The sequence below is a fragment of the Amblyomma americanum genome, chromosome 1 (assembly GCF_052857255.1).
Source record: "Amblyomma americanum isolate KBUSLIRL-KWMA chromosome 1, ASM5285725v1, whole genome shotgun sequence".
Taxonomy (NCBI): Eukaryota; Metazoa; Arthropoda; class Arachnida; order Ixodida; family Ixodidae; genus Amblyomma; species Amblyomma americanum.
Window position 1 is genome coordinate 448,157,162 of NC_135497.1, and position 22,856 is coordinate 448,180,017.

At 46.0% G+C, this 22,856-nt stretch overlaps 1 protein-coding gene across 4 annotated transcripts in view; it reads right to left on the minus strand.

Annotated features, from left to right (window-relative positions):
- Nucleotides 1–225: 225 nt before the first annotated feature.
- Swt1 (Swt1 RNA endoribonuclease) overlaps nt 226–22,856 on the minus strand; it is a 117,426-nt gene continuing 94,795 nt past the window's right edge. For 2 of the 4 annotated variants that reach the window (XM_077650599.1, XM_077650598.1), the window contains 5 exons: nt 15,478–15,651; nt 11,681–11,812; nt 5,012–5,111; nt 4,047–4,120; nt 226–503 (listed from right to left, as the gene is read on the minus strand). In XM_077650599.1, the coding sequence (XP_077506725.1) occupies nt 401–503; nt 4,047–4,120; nt 5,012–5,111; nt 11,681–11,812; nt 15,478–15,651 (583 nt within the window). In that variant the 3' untranslated portion in view covers nt 226–400. Of the gene's footprint in view, nt 504–4,046; nt 4,121–5,011; nt 5,148–11,680; nt 11,813–15,477; nt 15,652–22,856 lie in introns of all 4 variants that reach the window. The other 2 variants (XM_077650597.1, XM_077650596.1) reach the window with 1 other exon arrangement.

A 22,856-nucleotide genomic window follows, 5' to 3' on the forward strand; every position in this document is an offset into this window, starting at 1 on the left:
TCCCTGTATTTTTGCGCTTTTTTTATTTTTTTGCTTACCCTTTTTGTAACCGGTTGATCCTCCTTATTTTACCTTTTTTTTTATTGTTTACAGTTCGAGTGTTAAGTTCATTGTGCCTATGTTTTCATCATGAGTGCATATACACAAAACCATTTGTAAGCCCCTCCTTATGTAATGCCTTCGGGCCTTTAAGGATGAAATAAATGAAATGATGAAAGGAGACACTGGAAAGAAACACAGAACTTTTATTGTCTGCTTCTGCACTGCTCTCCAATGACCTTTGGTCTAAAAAAACTGGGGGAGGCAGGCAGGATGCTCCAACCAGATGACAGGAAGGAGACACAGCAAATGGGTCTGCTTGAAGCAGCAGCAGTGCTTGATGCAGCCTTCCAGTCACTTGCTAAAAGGCATCGGCAGTCACTGGTTCCAGAATAGGCACAATGTAATGAGCCAGTACGTTGTGCAGAGTCACAATCTGCCTATGGCCCATGGCCATGATGTTCCTGCATAGATGGGTACATAGGACGCTGGACACAAAACAAATCTTTGGACAGAAGTTTATCATTCCACAAGTTACAACCTAGCCCATTCCGGCGACATGTGCCACCAATCTCACAGCAGGCCAGCTTATCTCTGTTGTCACTGGCACAACTGCACACTAGTCTAATGCTGTATAGGCCTCGTGCGGAGCAAATATGTTCTGCAATCTGTTGGGGATTAGCTGCAAAAGTGGATGTACCCAGTGCACTGCCACACATGGTTTTAAGTGCACTTGGCACTGAAAAGAGATTCCCGCATAAATGGATCCCGTGTGATGGCGTGTATGCGAGCTTTGCAAAAAATTCCTTTCCTTTTCCTTTTTGAGTAAGCACAGAAAAAGCATGAAAACCATTGTCAGCATGTGTTTCATCCTTCTGCCTTATGTGCTTATGCAAAGAGGAAAATGACTGGGAATGTGATATGTATTAGCTGTGCATGGCTCCATGCCTCAACATAAGTGCTTTTTTCTTCCTTGGTACACAGGAGAGAACATGAGATGCCTTGTTTGTCAAACTGGCTACATAATTCTCAACCTACGCATTTTTGGAGCACTATTAAAACCACATACAATGAAGCCCGAATTATGTGTCCCTCGTCCATGCAACAACCTGCATTTTAAGACAAATTAGTGTGGGACTGGTGAATCCCCCATACAGATAATGCATAAAAAGCCTCGATTATATGACTGAAAGTTATGCACAGCCCACTTCACATGACTGCCGCCATAGGGTTTTCTAAATTGGAATCAAGGAGACACGTCGGCGCAAAACTGCTCATAACTGTTCCGTGGACAAATCACTTCGCGCGTGCGACCCGTAGCCATCGATGCGTGACTGCTCTCGCCAGGCATGCTTTTCCGCTGCACCTTCAGGCCAGAGCACGTTAGGCCTAGCAACACTGAGTGAGCAATGTGCTCTCAGCCGGCAGGCCACACAGCCGCTCGATCTCCCGTGGGTGCGGGAAGAGCGCCGCCAGCATGGCTGCACTCCAGTCATTCGCGCAGCAGTCAAACACTGATTGTTTCCTTTTTTGTGTGCCTCATGCAGGCACTGCTGCCTGCTGCCTAAAAAACAAATGGCATGGTGAGAGCGGTTCAAGATGGATTCTCAGGAGAGAGATGTCACTGGAATGGCCGTACTATGAGTTACCAAGTCTTCAAAGAGTCTGTCAAACCCTATGCTGCTTTGCTTTCCCTGACAAAGATGAAGTAGGCTCATCCATCAGTTTAGGCTTCTGATTTTAACACATCAGGTCAAGGAAGTAGCAGAAAAAAAATGTGCTCTGGCCTTTGGTATGCACATAGCTTGGGAATAGTGATTCGAAAATGGCAGCATGCTTTAATGCTGGTGGCAGTGATGTTCCTCAGAAACAAGCTGTTCCTTGCAGAAGTTCGGAGAGTGGCAGTCGTGAGTGGCTATGAAGAAGACATCAGATGTGCCTCAGCTGTCAAATCTGAAACGGACTCTGACGACGACCAGTGATGACAAAGCGCCAAGTAGTGTTCATGCACTATGAAAGTGCACTAGTACAGAGCAACGTCTAGGCACCTGATGGTACGGCTGTCCCAATATACTTGCTATTTCAGTCTGATCTAATTACTGTTGCATGCATGAAAGAAAAGCTCCTCTAAAAACAGCTTTTTCATTTACATTCTTGCATTAACAGCATCATAAAGCAATCAAACAATATATTTTCAGAAAAAGAAAATGAGAAAAATAACAGCAAATAAAAAATTTGTACATTTCTTAAGAAAGTAACTGGGGGTTAAACAGTCAACACCTTTGAAAATGTAGTCAGCAACCGATTTTTTGGACTTCTCTGAGGAACCATCATACATTTCAAAGTAATGTATACCCATTTACGACCGATATTTTACATTCTAGAGAGTCTGCAAATTCAATTTTTGGACTGCCAAACTGCTACAGTCAACTGACTCTTCGCTGCCACGGTAGTGCCATCTTGGATTCAAATATCCAATGACACATCGACTGGCTAGGACACATATGGCAATTCCTGTGCTTCATTGTTGCCCCTTCGGTTATGGCACACTTTCTCTTAAGGTTCTGTGCAAAGTGGTTCAGCGCATGGCAGCACAAGGAACGTGGCCTGCAATCACGATAACACAACAGCATCCACTGCGGCTCAGATGGCATCGCTACCCATTATGGAGATGTGTTGGAGGGCTTTGCTTACTCCCGTATGTTCCCCCTCTGTCTATGCGGCTGCAACTGCCTTCAATGGAAATTAAAGAACTTGCTGCCATTCCAGCTTCGAGCAGGCTAGTGCTGGAGGGAATTAAAAAATCTGCGGTTGTACTGCAGCTTTTGGTAGAACTTTGTGCGGGGCTGGTTGGTCGCTCATTCTTTGAGCGTTCTTCCTTGTGTCATCCCTCTACATCCAATTTTCAATGATTGCAGTTTTTGTGTGAGTCACGTGATCTCATACCAGCATTCGGCTACTCAAACCGAAATTGAAGCTACATAGTTCTACCAATAGCTGCAGTATAACCACTTATTTTTTAATTCACTCCAGCACTAGCCTACTCGAAGCTGGAAATTAAACTTGCTGCCATTCCAGCTTTTGGTAGAACTATGTAACTTCAATTTTGGTTTGAGTAGCCGAATACTGGTATGAGATCGCGTGACTCAGGCTATGACAGACTCTGCAGTGAACAGCCCCGGATAATTGACCACCTGGGTATCTAGAATTTCGCCTCCATCGAAATGAGCCTGCTGCGGCTACTCAAACCAAAATTGAAGCTACATAGTTCTACCAAAAGCTGCAGTATAACCGCCGATTCGGCTACTCAAATTAATATTGAAGCTACATAATTCTACCAAAAGCTCCAGTATAACCGCTGATTATTTAATTCACTCCAGCACTAGCCTGCTCGGAGCTGAAAATTAAAAAACTTGCTGCCATTCCAGCTTCGAGCAGGCTTGTGCTGGAGTGAATTAAAAAATCAGCGGTTATACTGCAGCTTTTGGTAGAAATTTGTGCGGGGCTGGCTGGTCACTCATTCTTTGAGTGTTCTTCCTTGTGTCATCCCTCTACATCCAATTTTCAAACATTGCAGTTTTTGTATGAGTCATGTGATCTCATACCTACCTGTGACATTGCGACCAGCATTCGGCTACTCAAACCAAAATTGAAGCTACATAGAAGAAAATCATTTACCGAGTGTGGGCAAATTCTATGGGATGATCCACATTTCCTAATGTCTTATGCCTCATTTCAAAGCAAAAACTACCAAAATTTGGCATGCCTTTCCCTTTAAAGCATGGATCAACCAAAGCTCTCTGCAGAGAGACGTCAGCAGGAGTTGCCTCCATACTAGCAAACGAGGCCTTCAAAGTTGCCAGAGTCGATTTTAACTTTCTACGTGTCCTTTTCCGAAACAGTAAGTGTACACTATCTGAAGGACTATCTGTAGTTAGGGCAGTACAGCCAACTGCAGATAATACTGCACAAATGATCAAGTTCAGGGGCTAGAATAGAATACTCACTTTTTTTCGGGGTCCAGGAAATGATCCAGCATGTCTTCCCCAGTCACATTCCAATCAACATCAGGCAGTCCAGCCTGTGAACATGGAATAATAAAAAAAAGCACCTCATAACTAGGCATATGCAAGATTTCGAATATTCAGTCGAATAGTAAAGCATTCGATATTCGATTCAATCCAAATGTTTGGTACTCGGAATCTTGATGTATTCGCCTCAAGCGAAGAACGTTTTGGAACTTATCCCGTGTATGGTTTCGGTTCAGTGTACCTCTTCCAAGGACGGCACCGCTAAAAAAGCGGCTGCATTTGGAGTTCTGCCGTCACAACTGATTTGCCAACTTGAGGGGCACCAAAAATTTGAATTATGTAGAGCTCAATTTTACTGGCAGTTTTTTTTTAATTTCGTTTGGCTTATACATCCCAAAGCTGCTCAGGCTATGACAGACTCTGCAGTGGACAGCTCCGGATAATTGACCACCTGGGTATCTAGAATTTCGTCTCCATCGAAATGAGCCTGCTGCGGCTGGGATTGAGCTCGAGTCTTTTGGGTCAGCAGATGAGCATCATAACCAATGAGACACTGCGGCAGCTTTTCTTAATATACTTGATGCAGCCAGGACCAAAGCACTCCTTATGTGCCAACAAATCCTCTCCATGCTTTTTCGAATATCAAAACAGTTAGCCATCTCACCTTAACCCCCAGCTTTGGCTACAGAATGAAGGTGGCTTGGCAGTAAGGCCTTGGTTATGGGCCCCAATATGGCATGCTGTTAGATTAGTCGCTAATAGATGATGCCATCCAATCAAAAGGCAAAGCCCCATTGCTGCAACGTACCTTCCCACAGCCTGCCCCTCAAACGCAAGGTGAACTTGGAGAAGATGAATCACATTTCCTTCAGCAGAGTTCTTGCATATGACCGCACCCTTTACAAATAAACCTATAATCAACAGAGTAGACAGAGCCATACCTTGTGGAGAAGCAGCTTTCCAAGCTCCACCAAGGTGTTCACAAAGGCATTTGCCGCCCCAACCAAGTTCTCGCGTCCTTCATTGTACCGGTACAGGAGACTGCAGGGAAAGAGGTTCAGTAGGTAGCTGCCTGCACTAAAAGGGCATGCTAGTATTAAGGTGACCTTTTGCTTTAAATGTTTGGCTACGATTGCTCAATTCCCTGATGCATGCACCTTAATTGTCAGGCAGTCATTGCAGCCTTGTGGCAAGTAGGGGGGATGAAATATGAGCAGGATGTGTGGGCAAGAGCCATGTTTCCCAAATTAATAGCAGACAATAAGAATAAGAAAGCAAAACAGCGCTAAGTAGTGCTTGATTTGCACCAACAGATACTTGACTATTTCATACTAATGGAGCAGAAAAAGTAAAAATACATCCATCTATGCTTGAAGTACTTGAAAAACAGATGGGGGTGGCCATAGATGACAGCACATTGCACTGAACGGAAGCAAGTCCTATTACCACTGCTGCACACACAGGACCACCACAAATATTTTATTTGCCTCATTTATACACCCCCTTAGCAAAAGAGTACAAAGACAAAACGCTTCAGCTAGGAGAGAAAAGGGTGAGCACTAGCACTTAAGGTCTGAAAACTTCAGCTAAAGACAGTCCTCTTACCTTTCCTCCTTAGCTGTACCTTTGCCTTTCTGAGCAAGCTCAAAGGAGCAAGCTGAGGTGGAATGGAATAAGTTTCTTACAAAATTTAATCAGATGTTTTTTCCTCACTTCTTCAAGTTTTGTGTATGAATATAAGATTTGGTTTACGGCGACCACTTCACCACACAGGTCACATGCAGGTTTCTCTTGTTTTGAGAGAATCAACCTGCGTGTAAGGCTGTAAGAATAAAGCTGTGTAATGCTCAGCCATTTACACCACAGCAGCTATGTGTTTTACTTCAAGGATCTGACGGCTCCATCATGCTGTTTAAGTCTGAGCAGACTGAATCTCCAAAAGTCCTGTGGAGACAACTCTGTACATGTATGTCCTTGTTATCTGCACAGAAATAGAGCTCCTCCTTTGCATGCAATGCCTACGAGGGAGGGTGACAATCTAGTATGCAAGCCTCAAGTTGAAAATGGCATCACTGAAAGCAGAACCAAATGTGCTTTTCAGAAGCAACACACGTTAACAGCAGCAAAATTATTTCCCCAACTACTCAAAGGGTGCGCCATAAAATGGAGCCTGGAAATGCCCAGAGCTCACTCCCACTCCCACCTCATTGTGAACTCAAAAAGCATTCTGATAACGCCGCTCTTCATTGGATCGGTTCAGGAGGCTGCAGGGAAAGAGGATCAGTAGGTAGCCTCTTGCACTAAAAGGCCATGCTGCTATTAACTTGGGTAACTACGACTATGACACTGCTTTCTCTCAAAGTGTGTCACAACTAGCAGAGTACTACGGCTGTAGTCTAGTGGAATATGAACGTTATGTTTGTATAGGCCAAAAGGGAGCAATAAATTTTTCCTGGTGTGAATCTCACTTAATCTGCAACAAAAATGGCGGTTTAGTATAGAGGATCTTTTGGCGAGCTTAAATGATACATCCCTTCAGGCCATACTGCTAAAATGTGTTCATGGTAAATGAGTGCAAATAAAACGAAGACTGAATGTTTATTGAACTCAATTGAATGTTGTGGAAATATGGGGGGAACAGCCTTCTGCCCCTCCCCCCGCACTCCCACTCCGCGGATGCAGCGTTCCCGCTCACTAATCGCGGATGGGGTTCGTGCTAGAGGGACAAATGGAAGGGACAACAAAGCCGTAACACTCATATGCTATTATTACAGTCGCAATTAATACACAGAGCGGGCCAGCTAGCTACAAAACCTCAACAAGGCATTCCTCGGAAATAGAAGGCTACGTAAGAAGGACTTCCGACCTACCGGCTCGGGCGGGGGCGCGACTTTGGAAGTATCGGCGGCGAACATTTGTATGCGCCGACAATGGCGGCCGGGTTTCCCCGTGCGCGCCGCATTCTTGAGGCAAAGCCATTCCCTAGCATTTGCAGAGGAAGGCGACCAGAGCGCGCGTTTGCTGCGCTCGCTTCGCTGCCTGGAACCAGAAGACCAGTGGCAAGGCACAACGCATCCCCGTGCGCCTGCCGCGGAAGGTGACGAGAGCGTGCGGCTGCAACCGTTCGTGACGCTGGCCGGATCCCGAAGAGATTCCGGTTCCGCAGAATTCCACGCAATCTACGAGGTGGCGCTCACGTCGCTGTTTCCGTTTCCCCCATAAGGGAGACTTCCCTCCTTGCCCAACCGGTGCTGTCCCGACGGCCGACGATGGGCCGTGTCGAAACGGAGGGGGGAACAGGTTTTCCACAACGCTTATCGAGAAAAAACAGTAATATATGCACAAGAACGGCGAAATACAAAGAAACAGGAAACTACAATTCAATCACACCGCACTAGGTATACTGAACATGTGTAAGCTGTTCCTGATTAAGATCCCCTGATGCGGCGTCATTGAATTATAGTTTCCTGCTTCTTTGCATTTTCACCTTTTTTGTGCATATATTGCTGCTTTTTCTCAATAAACATTCAGTTGCGAGTCAGCACTTGTGGCGTGTTGACGTCATCTTCTCTGAGTCTTTTTTGCACTCCTTAACCATGAATATGTACTAACCCAACTTCTCACGTTAAAACTTTATGCTAAATTGTGCCCTGAAGGAAGGCCACATAGCTCAAAAAACGTGATCACCTTCAAAGCGCGTGTAAGTACATGTGTTCAAGACAAGCAGGTGCTTAAACAGGCTGGTGCTTCCACATGAGCGCGAAATTCTTGAACATGCAAAGGCAAAGTGCTGTGCATTGTGTGACAAAGCGAGATGCTCACCACACGCACATGCCATCTCCCCAGACAACACCACTTGTCATGAGGTCGTCCTCAAAAGATACAAACGTCCTCACGAGTTCTGGCGGTGTCCTCAAGACGTCCCAAGGACACTGGGTGTTAAGTGGTCCTAGAAATGCAAACTCGAGGATGCAGTTTTTAGATACAAATTCTATGTGTTGTTTGTTATCTCATGATGTTTAAAGGTGGAACACTGCACAAATTGCAGGTTAAAAGGTAATAAAAGCTAGGCATTGATAGATTTCCGATGCGTAACGCTTGCTCGTATCTCCGGCACGGCGAGTCTGGCGGCGCACCATGCCCTGCCAGCCGGCGTCATGCGGAACACCACCGCACCATCGCCTCTGAGCTGTTAACTGGACCACTCGACGGCTGGCGCATCGTTTACTCTTCCTTTCATTCCTCCTCTCTCTCTGCTTAAAGAGGCAAACAGGAAGCACTTCCTATCGAAATCTTTTTGTTCTGGAAAAGCTGCGTAGTGCAAGGGTGTTAACTTTTTGCATTTTTTGTGTAAGTTTAAAGGTATTTTCTTTTTGCACAAGAGATATTATTGGCATGGCCGTTTTCACGGTTTTCATTTCTACTGCTGGCACCATTGTACTTGTACGTAAGCCCCCTGGTCAAGTCAGATCAAGCCAAGCTATACATGAAGTCGTGGACCAGACTGAGGAAGGTGAGATTTTTTTATGTTTGGCGATAAGTTATGTTGTTCGTTTGCTCGAAAATAATGTTACAAAGTTAATAACCATCATATGAAAGAAGCAAGAACGATGGGCAATGGCACTCGTCACTTGTTTCTGTAGCGCCATTTTAAACTCGTCCGAATTAGCGATCCGGGCAAAGTATTTTAAGATTTTGGTGCCATTCACCTTTGAACATGGTGGGGACGAATGAGCGGCAATCCCACCATGAAAGAAAATGGGATGCTGACGCATGCCTCCAGCTGGTAAACTTTGCTCAAAGTGAATTGGCTGTGCAACCGTCAACTTCGCATAAATGGAACTCGTCGCAAACAGCTTTGCGAGTCACCACCTCAGAAACTACATTGTGTGAGGCACTTCTTAAGCAGTTTTGGAGCAGAAAGTGGGGAAATGACGGGCGGTTTGGCATCAGACAGTGACGATGTGACAGGTATTCCTGGCACGCACAGTGAGGTGGACTTGCATTCTGCAGTGCAAAACATCCTTCAAAATGCTGGGCTTGAACGTTATCAGGAATCATCACAAAGAGTAGAGGTTGGTTAGCAAATGATACAAATTTGCCACCCTGTGCATGTAGCTCTGTAGGGAAAAAAAAGCCAGATTAATGGCTGTGTATGTCAGGTTTCTAATTTGTTCATTTGTCTGGCAGCATCTTGATAAGGGTGACAGTCAATTTTGTTTGTAATTACCTTTATAAGCTGTGCATGTTCCTGTGAGCATGTGTAAATTTTATTTTAGGATTGCAAATGCGTGCTGTAACGAGTGCTTTTTAAGAAAAAGAAAGTTAAGTTAGAAAGATATCGAAAATATCATTAAGGTTTGGCTGTGGCATTCAACAGATAAGTTCTGGTAGCTGCATTTGAAAGCTGTGCAGCATATTCAGTGTGATGGTAAGTTGTATTTCAATTGTTGTAGAAGCAGAAGCGTTATGTGTGTCTCTGTAGCAGCGCACAAATGTGCTGAAAACGATTGTGCAGGCATTAAAGACTTTGAAGTCTTTAGAGATACAGCAGTCGTTCTAATATGACATTGCTGCCATCGCCTGTTCGTCTGTGTTCACCCTAATTGCTATTAGTCATCTAATCCAGTCACCTAATCAGTTATCTTGAATATAAAAAAAGATTGTGCTGCTAATTTTTCATTAAGACCAAAAAATAAAAGAACCCCTATGCTGGCCTTGCTTTTGACGACTTGGCTTCCCTCATGTGTGTCCTACTTCAGGGTACAAGTGGAAGGGATTCTTTCCATGTACAGGCTTATTTCCTTCATATAAGTTATTTGCGCTCTACATCACATCATCAGCCTAACTATGCCCACTGCAAAACAGAGGCCTCTCCCATATCTCTTCAATTACCCCAGCTGTCCTGTGCCAGCTGCAGCTACCTTATCCCCTCAAACTTCTTCCGCCCACCTAACTTTCTGCCATCCCCTGCCATGCTTACCTTCCCTTGTTATCCAGTCCATAACCCTTAACCACCATAAGTTCTCTTGACTTTGATTTACATGCTCTGCCCAAGCCCATTTCTCCTGGTTGATTTCGACTAGGAATTCATTAACCCGCGTTTGCTCCCCGACCCATTCAGCCCTCTTCCTGTCCCTTAACGTTGCACCTATTATTTTCCTTTCCACAGCTAGCTGCGTTGTCCTTTAACTTAAGCTGAACCCTTTTCGTTAGCACACATTTCTGCCCCATAGGTGAGAACCAGTAAGATACAGCTATTATATTCTTTTGAGGGATATTGGTAAACTGCTATTCATGACCTGAGAGAACCTGCCGTATACGCTCCACCTCATTCTCATTCTTCTAGTCATTGCTTGCATATGAGCTTCCACTGTGCTGTACAATGGAAACTAAAATGCAATATGATGCATTTGATTACTGAAGAGAATTTCCAGCACTCTGACCTAACCTACTGTTACACATGCAGCACACTATATTAAGAGCACGATATAGTTTTTGTTAGTAAAAAAACTGCTTGCATGAAAGCACCCAAACTGTCCGAATAAAGTATAAGCTAGGTGCCAGTGTGTACTTATGTTGGTTTGAAGGTGCAGTTTTTACCAGAATTTACTTTTAGGCCCAGCCTAAGAATTTGACTTCTCTGAACAGTCACAAGAAAAGGAGTCCCCGACTGCACTTAACTGTAAAGAGTATGGCAATAAATTATTTCAGCTGTGTAGTTTTGTTTGCTTTTGTTCCTGCTTTTATGCTCATGCTGAACTGGTGTACATTACACCGGTTATTGTTTTTCAGACTGCTATACTTGAGGACAACTTTCTGGCACTGACGTGGAAACGAGCTAAATTTTCAATAGCTTGTGCCCCTTGGGTGTGGTTTCCACTTAAATGTTGCACAATTTTGTCCTCGAGTGTAACAGCTGTTAAGCAGCATCAAACACTTCACAGAGCACATGCAGTTTGGTACACCTCATAGAACTCAGATATGAACAATACAAACTATTGAGCATCGAATGGAGCAATTAAGATCAGCAATATAATGCCCCGAATATGTACTAAAGAAGTCACTTCTACCCTTCTCAGGATGTTCTGAGTATGTCCTGAGGTCATACAAATGTCCTGAAAATGCACTACAAAAGGCCTGGAGTAAACTTTTGAGGATGTTCTCAAAGCATACTGAGGCCGGACAAAATGACTTGTTGAGACCTTTTTGAGGATCACTAAAGCACGTCCTGAGGACAACCAAACATCCAGTGGAGGCATCCTGAGGTCATTTCCAGGATACCTCAGCATTGTCTGCGTCCACTAACAACATGTAATGCTTGAAAGCTTTACACCTGCACAAACTGGTCAAAAATGTTGCAGACACCTCTGCTTTCATTCCACTGGCATGACTCAAGAGTACGAGTGCCCACTGCATGACATGGTGGCCCATCCCTACTAGCACACAGAACAAATGTTGGTTGCTCTGAAAACATGAGAAGCCAGGTAGCAGATTCCCTGTGCCTCTAATCTTAACACACAGCTCTGTCACAGTACAATGTTGGTGCTTTCCCAGACACTGAGCAGAGGACACTGCTTCTAGACCAACCAAGCAGCTTGTGCACTCACCTCCCCAAGAAGTTCATGGTGAGAGTCACACGCTTGGACACCTCATGCACAGTGAACCAGTCCAGGGTGAAGCTGGGGTGCTCCACATAGGCAAAGAGATGCTGCTTCCCCAAGAGCTGACAGAGGTTCCCACTGCAACAGGGCCACCAGTGCACTTACTGCCCACCAAGACAATTGACAGTGGTGACAACATCACTGATAAGAAAACTTCGGGAACTATAACTCTGAATGGCACTGCTTTTTCTCAAAGTGTACCACAACTAGCAGTGATTTCTTTGTTTCAGATGAAATCGGCACTATTCTTATCACAAATATAGTGCAGCCTGATTTTGTCATTTATTATTAACAGTATGATTTCATCCTAAGTTTCTTGCATCATGTGCATCTTCAGAAAAAAAATATGCCATGATCCCACAAAATGCTTATCTGACAAATGCTAGTGTTTCAATGCTATAATTTTCAACCATTTTGACACTTTGTTCAAAATGTGCATGCCTGCAGACACTTAAAGGGGCTGCAAAACACCGCTTGAACGGATGCCGATTACACTTCAGACGGACTCTTTGTCAAACAGATGCTGACTCAAAAAGAATTACGAGAATCGATGCATAGGAACAGGAGTTATTCAATGAAGAAAATTCAAAATACAAGCAAACAAAATGCTGCCCTCAACTCTATTTTCGCGCAGCTTCCCATTCCCATTTCACTCTCCCAATGACGATACTGAGAGCGACCAACCAAAACAGCATATCTGAGCACATGGTGGAAGTTTGTACTCCATGGTTGCCCGTTCTCTGAAACTCGTTCATGCCAAGGCTGGCCGCTCCGTTTGCATGGTTACAACAGCCATGTGAATGCCCAGCTGACCCAGCGATGCTTCACCGTCACGTCGACGGCGCAGAAGGGAACGCTGATCAGTGACCTTCCCTTACTTATGGATCCGAACCCGAGAGCAAGATATTGCGACGATACGACAGCCTGCGCAAAATATCAGACACATTTAACATAGCGCATACCGCTACTGCTTACCGCCAACCATCGCTCGTCGCTCCTAGCGCGCTGGTTGGTCACGGCGAGCAAGGAGCGCGCGCTGTTGACGGGAACGTGGCGCCATCTGGCGGCGCCGCCCGGTGATCCTCCACAAGCTGACTATGCGCACTGCCTGCTAAATGTGAAACGAACGCATCCTTCCTTGGGACCGAAACGAATGCTTATAGAGTGCAATGGCTCGATCGGATCAACTCTGCAAAGCCACTCTCAGATACATAGAGAGTACCCATAAGTGTTAGTGCTAGGTTGTAGGATGTTTACAGAGGCACAAAGTCCTTCGATGCAAAAAAGTAGCCAGAGCTTCTAGTGGTGTATTTTTGTTTTACTTGCTTTACAGTGCTTTTATCTAGGGCAGACAAGTTGGTTTTGTTAATGTAATATAGAACACAAAAACTTGACAAAACATATCTCTAGTTATTAGCACAATTTGCAGTATATTTACTCTTTGTCCAATCATAAAGCTCGCCCTCCGTGATGTCATATCCGATGCTAAAAACTGCCACTGTATGGTGACACCGTCAGCGCCATGAATTTGTTTTTGCGAGCTAATTAAAATATTAAAAATAGGAGTATACATGGTACGACCGATGCTAATAGCATCACTATAACTCCTTCTATGCAACCAACGGGCAAAACAATGCACTGAAAATGTCTTTCGGGGCCCCTTTAACGTCAAGTGCAACTGGCTGGACAGGTCTATCAGTCGTCTCATACCTCACAGGAGGTTTTGTCGGCCTTCACATACAAGGTTCCTACAGGCCTAGGCGCGCTGCTGTTGTGCTCGTGTGCTGCCACAGCTTCTCAAATGCAGTTTCAGAGCGCAACTGGGAGATCGCCTCACAGAGAGCCCCTGCTGCTTTTTTGCACCTGCGGCGCAATATGTTGAGCTCTGCAGAGCCCTTGCTAATTCTTCACAAGGCCCAAAGAAGGCTACGGAAATACGGATACCTAACAAGGTTTCAAATTTCTGCAAAAGCCGATCATAACCTCTAAAAGCCTTGCTATTTTCGGTCACTGAACCTGATGTCTGCAAGAGCTCCTTGAATGTCTCTTGGACTCTGACAAAGCGGCAGTAAGATATTTGGCTTTGATCCACTGTCCACAGCTGACTCTCGTCTTGTGCAGGGAGGAAGCGGTACCGGCCCACTTTGTCTTTTGCTTTGCAGCGACGACGCGGTTTTCGGCGAGCTGTCTTTGTGAACCATCACTTGGTCACAGCGTCACAGCTACTGATTGCAGTTATTGGATTTGATACGCAGATGAGCCGGCACAACATGGGCACAGATGCAGTGCTGCATGTTAACTGAAAAAAAAATTATCGCTGTGGCATATGGTAGTATGTGCATTGAGGATACCTGATTGTGATGTATGAGATAACCTCATTTTCATCTCCCTACTGGGCGGTTTCGCTAGCTATGGTGTTAGGCTGCTGAGATGTGTTAGGCTGGATGTTGGATCGAGTCCCGGTCATGGCATGACAACAGTTGCAGCACAGCTGAAGATTATGAAAGTGCTAAACCCATAGAAAGAACTAGCAGAACTGTCAAAACGTGAACTGTCGATATGAAAAAGTTCCAGCAGGCTCTCAACAGTGACGGAAAGCCTCTGCGGCAAAAGGGAAGCTAAGCATAAGTAAAAATCAGATCATGCATTGCGGGGCCAGGAGAGCAATGTCATTAGAAATAGCCAAAAAATTCTGCACAGATCTGTACTACAGTAGCCAGAATCATGGCATGACAGAGGCAGCAGTGCCATGAAATAGGATAAACCATTGGTAACGGTGTATGTAGGGAAAGCCTTAAAAGGAAGCAGAGAGAACAAGAGGCAGTTGAGGACTAAGTAACTGCAAATCTGTTGAAGGATGGAAGATATATTGCAGCACTGAAGGACCAGGAGGGCAATGTCATTAAACATTTGGATAAGATCTTTTAAGTACCCAAGAAATTCTGCACAGTGCATTGCAATGCCTCAGGGACTAAAGCAAGCCGGAAGCATGGAAGAATGAATGCTAACATTGTCTTGATTAATAAGGAAGGGAACGGTAAAGCATTTAAAAAAAATGGCTATGGCTTAGCTCTGGTTAAACCTGGAGTGACGCGATAGCTACATCTGGCCGAGTGGAACTCGCTCAGTTGAATTGCGAAGTCAGCCTTTCGCTGCTCGTTTCGCTGGGCGTTCCTTCATCTTCATCGCACTTGACACGGCGCATGCACACAGCTGTTGCAGCTCTGTTTCGCCGGCATGCTGCGCCGCTGGCAGCAGCAGCTGCTCCACACCACATGACCAACCACAGGCCAATTGGCTACTGTTGCTTTGCAAAGTATTTACAAAGGTAATTTCTAATAAAATTAAGGCAACCTGATACTTCACCCAACCAAAAGATCAGACTGTTTTCCAGAAAGAGCATTCAACAATGGTCCATACAGACACCATCAGTCATGTTAGAGAACTGTGCAGGATATAACCAGCCTCCACATACAGAGTAAAATTATGTGCGAGCAGGCGAGCTGAAAGTACTAGGAGGACAATTGCCGTAAATCTCTTAACTTAACATTCTTAGCCATTACAGAATATCAGAAACACAGCAGTGTTTGTATTTCCAGACTACTCAATTTGAGAAAATTTTCCTGTTATGCACGTTTTCCAAGATATCCACCTCCCAATTTTCAACTGCTGCAGGATTGTACATTGAGATGCATAGCAGTTTTCATTCCATCAGTGGTCAAAACATAGCAGCCAGCACTGACCAGTAGTCATTTATGAGTGGCCACACATCGTCGAGCAGTTGAGCTGCTGGATTGGAAGGAAAAGCTGGTGGCCGCTGGGAATCTCCCACTTCATGACCTCCATGAGGATGCTGCACCCGAATGCGAGAGCTATCGCCAGAAATGCCCATGACTTCCGATGCTGGTTTTGGTGGCCTGCAGGTAAAGTAAATTTTGGCATGAGGCGAGCTCAACGACTGGTTATTAATGGTGTGCACTGAAACAGGCATCTCGGCATTGCGTAATCACTGAAATACAGCATAATCAGCAGATTTCACATCAAATCACTATGTCGGTAGTCCAGTTAGACTGCAGTATATCATTTGGAACTGTGCAAACGAATGATGTACAAAAAAACTGAATTAAAATAACAGCTCCAGTTGCCCTTTGCTACCCACATTCATTGCTGTATAACTTTACAAAGTAGCAGGTCCCAGACAACTGCAACACTAGATCCAGCTACAGTTTGCTGCAGTACATACTGTGATGAGGTGCTGTCTGCACCTTCTGCCATGTGTTTGTGTAGTGAATATCAATTTACCGATGGGAAGCTTGAAACACCAAAGCTATAATGCATAGTAGAAAGTGAAGTTTGTTTATTTCTAACAATGTCTAAGGTCATTCTTTTTAAGCACGAATCCCTCTCTATGCACACCAGCCTCTCCACTGCTGATGTATCGCAAACATGTAACCAACATGTCAGCACAGATTACAACTCAACATGCAAAACGACTCCCACGGTCATGCAGACACCACGACCTGAAATACCAGGATGAGAGACAATGACAGGAACAGGTGTCTACTACCAACTGACCTCATAGGAGCATACAGAAAATGTAAGGCAGCCATGTTCACATGACAACCAAGCATACATATGGCAAGGAGCTGAAGGTGCTGTTTTTTTCTTTTTCAGAGCAATCAGATCGATGACACCATGTAGTCAACATGAACGGCTACGAACTAGCACAAACGAGACTTCTGACACAAGAAACTGCAACAATCTCCCCTTAAGTGCACCTAATTAAGCAGATCAGCCACACCACATTAATCTACGGTGCATGCAGTATCCAAGTCCAAGACACAGTGGCCCCTGAACCAAGGTCTGCTCCTGTTACACTCCAAGATGTAAAATGGCATTCAAGCCACTCAACCACGACACCAGCAGAGGCTCATCACTTGGTTTTGCAGAGCACTTTTAGTGACAGACAATCTGCTGGAAGGCAAAATGTCAGATGCTAGCCAAGCTGGCCATGCAGTAGCACATCCATGGGCTGCTATTCTGCATGGTGCAGGACATTGTGCACATCTATGCAAAAAAAGTTGCATTGCAGAAAAGGGCCATGAATTCATACTCCACTGAGCCATGTCTGTCTGCTGTTACATTTAGTGAAAATGGCCCGAGTCATCTGAACATTGTTCTTACTCAGGGTCATGACATTTAAAAACTCTGCAAAAGCGCCATGACGCAAGGTGTGCACTCAAAGACCCAGATAAGCTGAGCACCAGACTAGGGAAAGCTTGTACCCATTGCATTAATCGTTAATCGGTGGGTACCAAGCAGCACTGGAGATCGAATCTCGCACCTCCCACATACAAGGTGGACGTTCCAACCAATAGGCCACTAAGGCCACATTAAAGGCAGTGAGGGTTTTCTGGCTCAAGATTTTCACTTCCAGTCATGTCTGCACCAAAGAGAAGGGCCAGCCTGTCTTAACAGGGTTTTTCACGAGTGCACAGCTCCTCTGAATGGCAGGGATTCACAATAAAGCAGATAAGTATAGCAGTCTCACTTGTGTTGTAGTTGTCATCCAGTTTGTACTATTTGTGTCTGTGTGCCCCCGTTGTATTGCAGGTGTAGGACTGAATGACGCTTCTCAACTCTTGTTATGCCAGCGCCATGCTGCATCGCTTCCAACCTTTTCTTTCCACTTACATCACACACACGTCTTGCGCAACATGCATGTGACATGAAAACAAACTATGAAGCAAAACTGAAAACTAAGAGAAGCAGAACTGGAACTTCCACAGTAACAAGTGCGACAACATTCTCCCCCTACTTCACAACATAGTCCTTCAACCAAGAAGGCGGTCATGATGTGAGAGTAGACTTCCGGCTAGGCTGCTGGACTTCGCCTTCTACATGTTCTGAAGTCGCCCCTTCATCCTCCAAGCTCTCAGATTGTTGCAGTGAGTCTTGATTCAATTCTTGGAAGGTGGCAGGACTTGGCTCACTGGGAATTCCCATAGGAAATACGCTCCCGTTCACATGTTGATCGGGCTGATGTCTCTGGCACCTCACATAACTTGGATGCGTTACACATGCAGTGATCTTCAAGAACAAATGAACTGGGTCCCTTCTGTTCCACAACCTTCAATGGCTTGCTGTAGGCCCGATCACCCTTCTTCACAATGAGAAGCTTTTTCACCCTCACGAAGTCACCAGAACGAAAGGTTGCAATCTTTGCACCTTTCTTTCTGTCGGTGTACTCCTTGCTGTAACGCTGTTTTTCTCCAACATGTTCCCGGAGCTTGATCAACCCTGGTCCTGGCTTGGAGAAGAACCTTGGACTAGGGCACCCGAAAACGTCCATCATAGTCCTTGGAGTGCAACCGTGCAGCAATACAGCTGGTGAAATCCCTGTTGTTGCATGAGGCGTGCTCCGATACACAGCTAGGTACTCCATGAGTGCAGTCTCCAGAGGCCACTGTTCCAGTGCTGTAAATTGGACAAAGTCCTTGAGCACTCTGTTGAAGCGTTCGACCTGCCCGTTGCTCTGGAGGTGGTAAACTGACGAGCAAGAGTGCTCGATTCCTCGCTGGTGAAGGAAATCTTTAAAAATAGCAGATATGAACTGGGGCCCATGGTCAGTCAAAACCTCATAAGGGTATCCTTCCGGACTGAAGACTGCAGTTAGAAAATTGATTACACTTTCAGAGGTTACATTTGGCAACAAAACACATTTCTGGCCAGTAATTCAGGTAGTGGCAAGCGTGACAGTGCATCTGCCACCCTATTGTCACATCCACGATGATAAAGAACATCAAAGTTGTACAGTAGACGTGCTGACCATCTTGCGATAACTTGTAGATCGGCACCTCGTCCCACGTGAATGTCAGTGCGAACCTGCAACTTTCTATGGCTCTTGTGAAGGGACCAACATTGCCAAGTGCCAATTGCTTCCAAGCATGTTCAAGAAGCGGGATTGGCTATAGTGGAGCTGCCAATGTTTAGATGATTTGTCTGCAGCTTGGCAAATGTGGCATGAGCAAATGGCTTCCTCCACCTTTTTATCAAGACCTGGCCACCAGTACTGGTTGCGCAGTTTCTTTTGTTCGAACAATGATAGGGCGACGTTCATGTGCAGCTGTGAGTAAAGCTGAAGTGATGTCGGAATGACCAGTCGCTCCTCTCATCGGAGCCGATTGTTTATTACTGCCAACTCTTGCCGAGCATTGAACAACGGCAGCAGCTCAGACTTGAGGGTATGTTTGTCAGGCCACTTGGTCATGCAATGTGTAATGCAGCAGCATTACCCGTTGCAGCATCGGGTTAGCATGTACAGCTTCCAGAGGTTCTTTCGTGATGCAAGATGATATCACAGAGACAATCTCTTCTTGCTCCTGTAATTCAGGTAGTGGCAAGCGTGACAGTGCATCTGCCACCTATTGTCACATCCAAAGAACATCAAAGTTGTACAGTAGAAGTGCTGACCATCTTGCGATACGTGTAGATCGGCGGCTCGTCCCACGTGAAGAAAGTAGGGTAACCAGAGAAAGTAGGGTAACTCGTGACATAGAATATGCCTTGGAGATCACCGTGAAAGCTAATTGAGCATACAAAATGAAACCAAAGCGAGAAACAACTCAAGAATGAATGGACAGAAGGCCTTCAAAGGAGGCCGTCCAGCCAATGGCACCGACCAGTTTTAACGACGTCATGATCTATCCCACTGCACCCAGTACAGTAAAATCGCGGCGGTCTGGTAACGACATCATGAGAAACGATTGGCACCATTGGCTGGAAGGCCTCCTCTGACGGGCATGTGCACTTATTCTATCACAGTCTTATGTAGCAAAGTTTTATCACAGTAGTTCAGGACTCATCAGATTATAGCGGTCTACCGAGCAAGCAAAGATAGAAATAAAATTTCTGCGACAACACTCAGGGCAGCAGGTTGCTCACCGGGGCCTGGGCAGGTTGCCAAACAAACCTAAAAATATAGCAAACACAGCAGGACGAGGCATGTGTTTGCATTGTGGATAAGAACCGAAAGGTTTCTGAATACGAAATACATGAGAGTTCAACTTCGTGAGACCCCAAGGTTTAGAAGTAATGGCGAACGAAAGTGGGACAGCAATGCCAGAAAAAAAATACTGGAGTGTTAGCTCGTGAAACAGTGAGAACAGCATAGGGACAGACTTGTGGCTGACTCTCGGAGGGGTCATTTCGAGAAAGCTAAAATTAGACACGGAAAGGCAGACATGGACGCTACTTCCATGACTGTCATCAGTGTCGAATTTTAGTGCTCCCAAAATGAGATCTGAGCAGCGACTAGCCCGATCCACCATTCCCGAGATTTCTCGGAGGGGGCCGTTGTGACGGAAAGGGGTTGGGGGGGTTCGATTTGGGCAATGGAATTTCTTTACGCCAGCACCGGCATTTTTGCATTTCGCCTCCACTCCAAAAGCGGGCGCCGCGGCTGGGATTTGATCCCGCGACCTTGGGATCAGTAGACAAGTGCCAAAGACACTGAGCCACCGCGAATAGTCACGAGTTGCCGCACAGATTTCTCGACACAGAGGCAGAGGGGGTGGGGGCGGGGGTCATAAATCTGCCCTAGGAGAGCCGGGCCACCAACACATTTAGTTCGGGTCCGTGGATCAGCCAGAAGGCTTGACCAAGTAATGATTGGCTAACCGGTGGGAAACAATCAACTAAGGCAAGGAGGCATCTACCATGTAAGTGCCCCACTACAAAAGCGATACATCCATCTGCTAAAATTATAACGCGCTAGCATTAGTAGGGTCATCATGGGCAAAACCCGGCGTAGTTGGCGGTTTTAAGCCTGGGTGTAAGAGCGAAAAGCTCAGAACCACCACCGAAGGAAAGAACTGATGGCTAATTCAGATCAACAACGAAAATCGGTCACACAAACGGCGCATGCCCCTCCGCAACAATTGCAATGACCGATCGGCTGGGAGTTTTTCTGGCATTTCAACATGGCCTCTCAATAGCGTATGCCTGCCTGTCAGAACTGCACGCGCCTGTGAATCAGGTGAGGTCTCGGCATATACACCCTACAATAGTGACGATATAGGGGACACCTGATGCCATACGACCTAATGTGCCATGGCGTTTTCAGCGGGCTTTTTCCTTGTTGCTGATCCCTGCCGTTTTATGCAGTAAATTGAAGTTCAGCGCTTTAGAGTGAGTCCTCATCCTCAGGTTACTTCGCGCTGCTACGAAAAGTGGCGTAGAACAAAACAGCACGTGTACGACAGCTTTTCTATCAGCGTACATGTCCGCAGCTGTTCAATAGTGTTCTTCCCTCAGTCATGGTGAGCACCACGGCTACTATCGAATTCGATTTCGCACAGTGCATTCATATCGAAAAAAAAAAGCACTGCTGCTTTGCAGACAAGAAGTTGCTGGTATGCGCACGCAGAGTTCAACATCCCACCGATGCGTGGGCTATTAGAGACGCCATAGTGGTGGGCTCCGGATTAATTTAGACCATTTGAGGGTATGTGCGCTCACAACGCACAGTACATGGGCTTCTTTGCATTTTGCCTCCATCAAAACGCTGCAGCCGCCGAGATTCGATCCTGCGACCTTGGGAGCACACCTGCAGCGGTGGCTCAATGGTTAGGGCGCTCGGCTACTGATCCAGAGCACCCGGGTTCGAACCCAACCGCAGCGGCCGCGTTTCGATGGAGGCGAAACACTAAGGCGCCCGTATGCTGCGATGTCGGTGCAGATTAAAGATCGCCAGGTGGTCGAAAGTATTCCGGAGCCCTCCACTACGGCATCTCTTTCCTCGTTTCTTTTCTCAACCCCTCATTTATCCCTTCCCTTACAACGCAGTTCAAGAGTCCGCTGATATGCGAGACAGATACTGCGCCATTTCTTTTCCCCAACAACCAATTTTCATTTTACCTTGGGATCAGCAGCCGAACGCCTAAATCAACAAGTCAGCACGGCGAGTAACGAGAAGTTGCAGCTTTACGCGATACCCTGTGTAGGCAGCGGCTGATGCTAATAGACTTCTGGCAATCGATGAGCTGATGTTGATCAAATTTTCCTCACAACGGCAATGCCGGTTTGGTTTGTTTACGTTTCAACAGCCGCCTGGACTGGGCGCGCGCCAGCAGTGACCCTTTCAATGTGTTTCGAGACTTTTCCGCCAAGGCTTAGTGAATGCGCAGTCGCATAGCAAAAAAAGCGGTGCAGTAAGTAGATCCCTACATGCGACACAGACAGAAGTACTGTTAGCACAGTGCGGGTGACAGTTACCAATGTTTTTTGAATACTCTAAAACATGAACAAAGCACTGCCCTTACAAAACGTCACAAATCGGCAGGGGCCGCTGCCTGCCACCGTCTGTTGACACTTCCTTTGCAATTTAAAATTCGTGACATAACCGCCACTTTTCCTTTCAAAGTTAACAAGAGAGGGCAAGATCTTTCACGCTAAGATTGCTTTACACCTCTTGGCAACTACTCTGAATATTTCTTCACACAACAAGCGGCCACCATGTATTTTAGCAGTACTCATCAATGACATGGGCCCAAGAATTCCGAGATTTCTGCTGGACTCCGCAATACACAGCTCCCACCCTGAACAGCTTGTAAGAACAGCAATACACAGCAAGACATTCCTATACTACCTATCATAAAATATTAAGGAGGGTGCCAGGGCAGAAAAAGCACTGTGGGTACACGCAAAGAACGGCGTCGAGAGGCTGATCTACACGACGGATGAAATCACCGATTCCCACCACGGACAGAGCACCACGTCACTCGATGTCACTGGCTCCGCCTCGTCCGCAGACAGCAGAACTCGCATGCACATGCCAGATGGTGTTAGCGGAGAGACTGGAAAACCAGTCGTGGTAAGCCTCTGCTACAGTCTATAGCTCACAGCACCTTAGCCTCATGCACCGTCGCCCTCTCGTAGCTTTCCACTGTCCTCCTCACACTTCCCTGCCAGCAGCGAGGCTAGTGTGGCACACATGGCTGCACCCCACCACTGCGCCAACACAAAATAAATGGGCACGTGATGGAACCACGCCAGTCCCGCCGATACAAAAGCACCCTAAAGGAGCGGTGGACTGCGCGAAGGACGGCGCCGGGGCTGGACT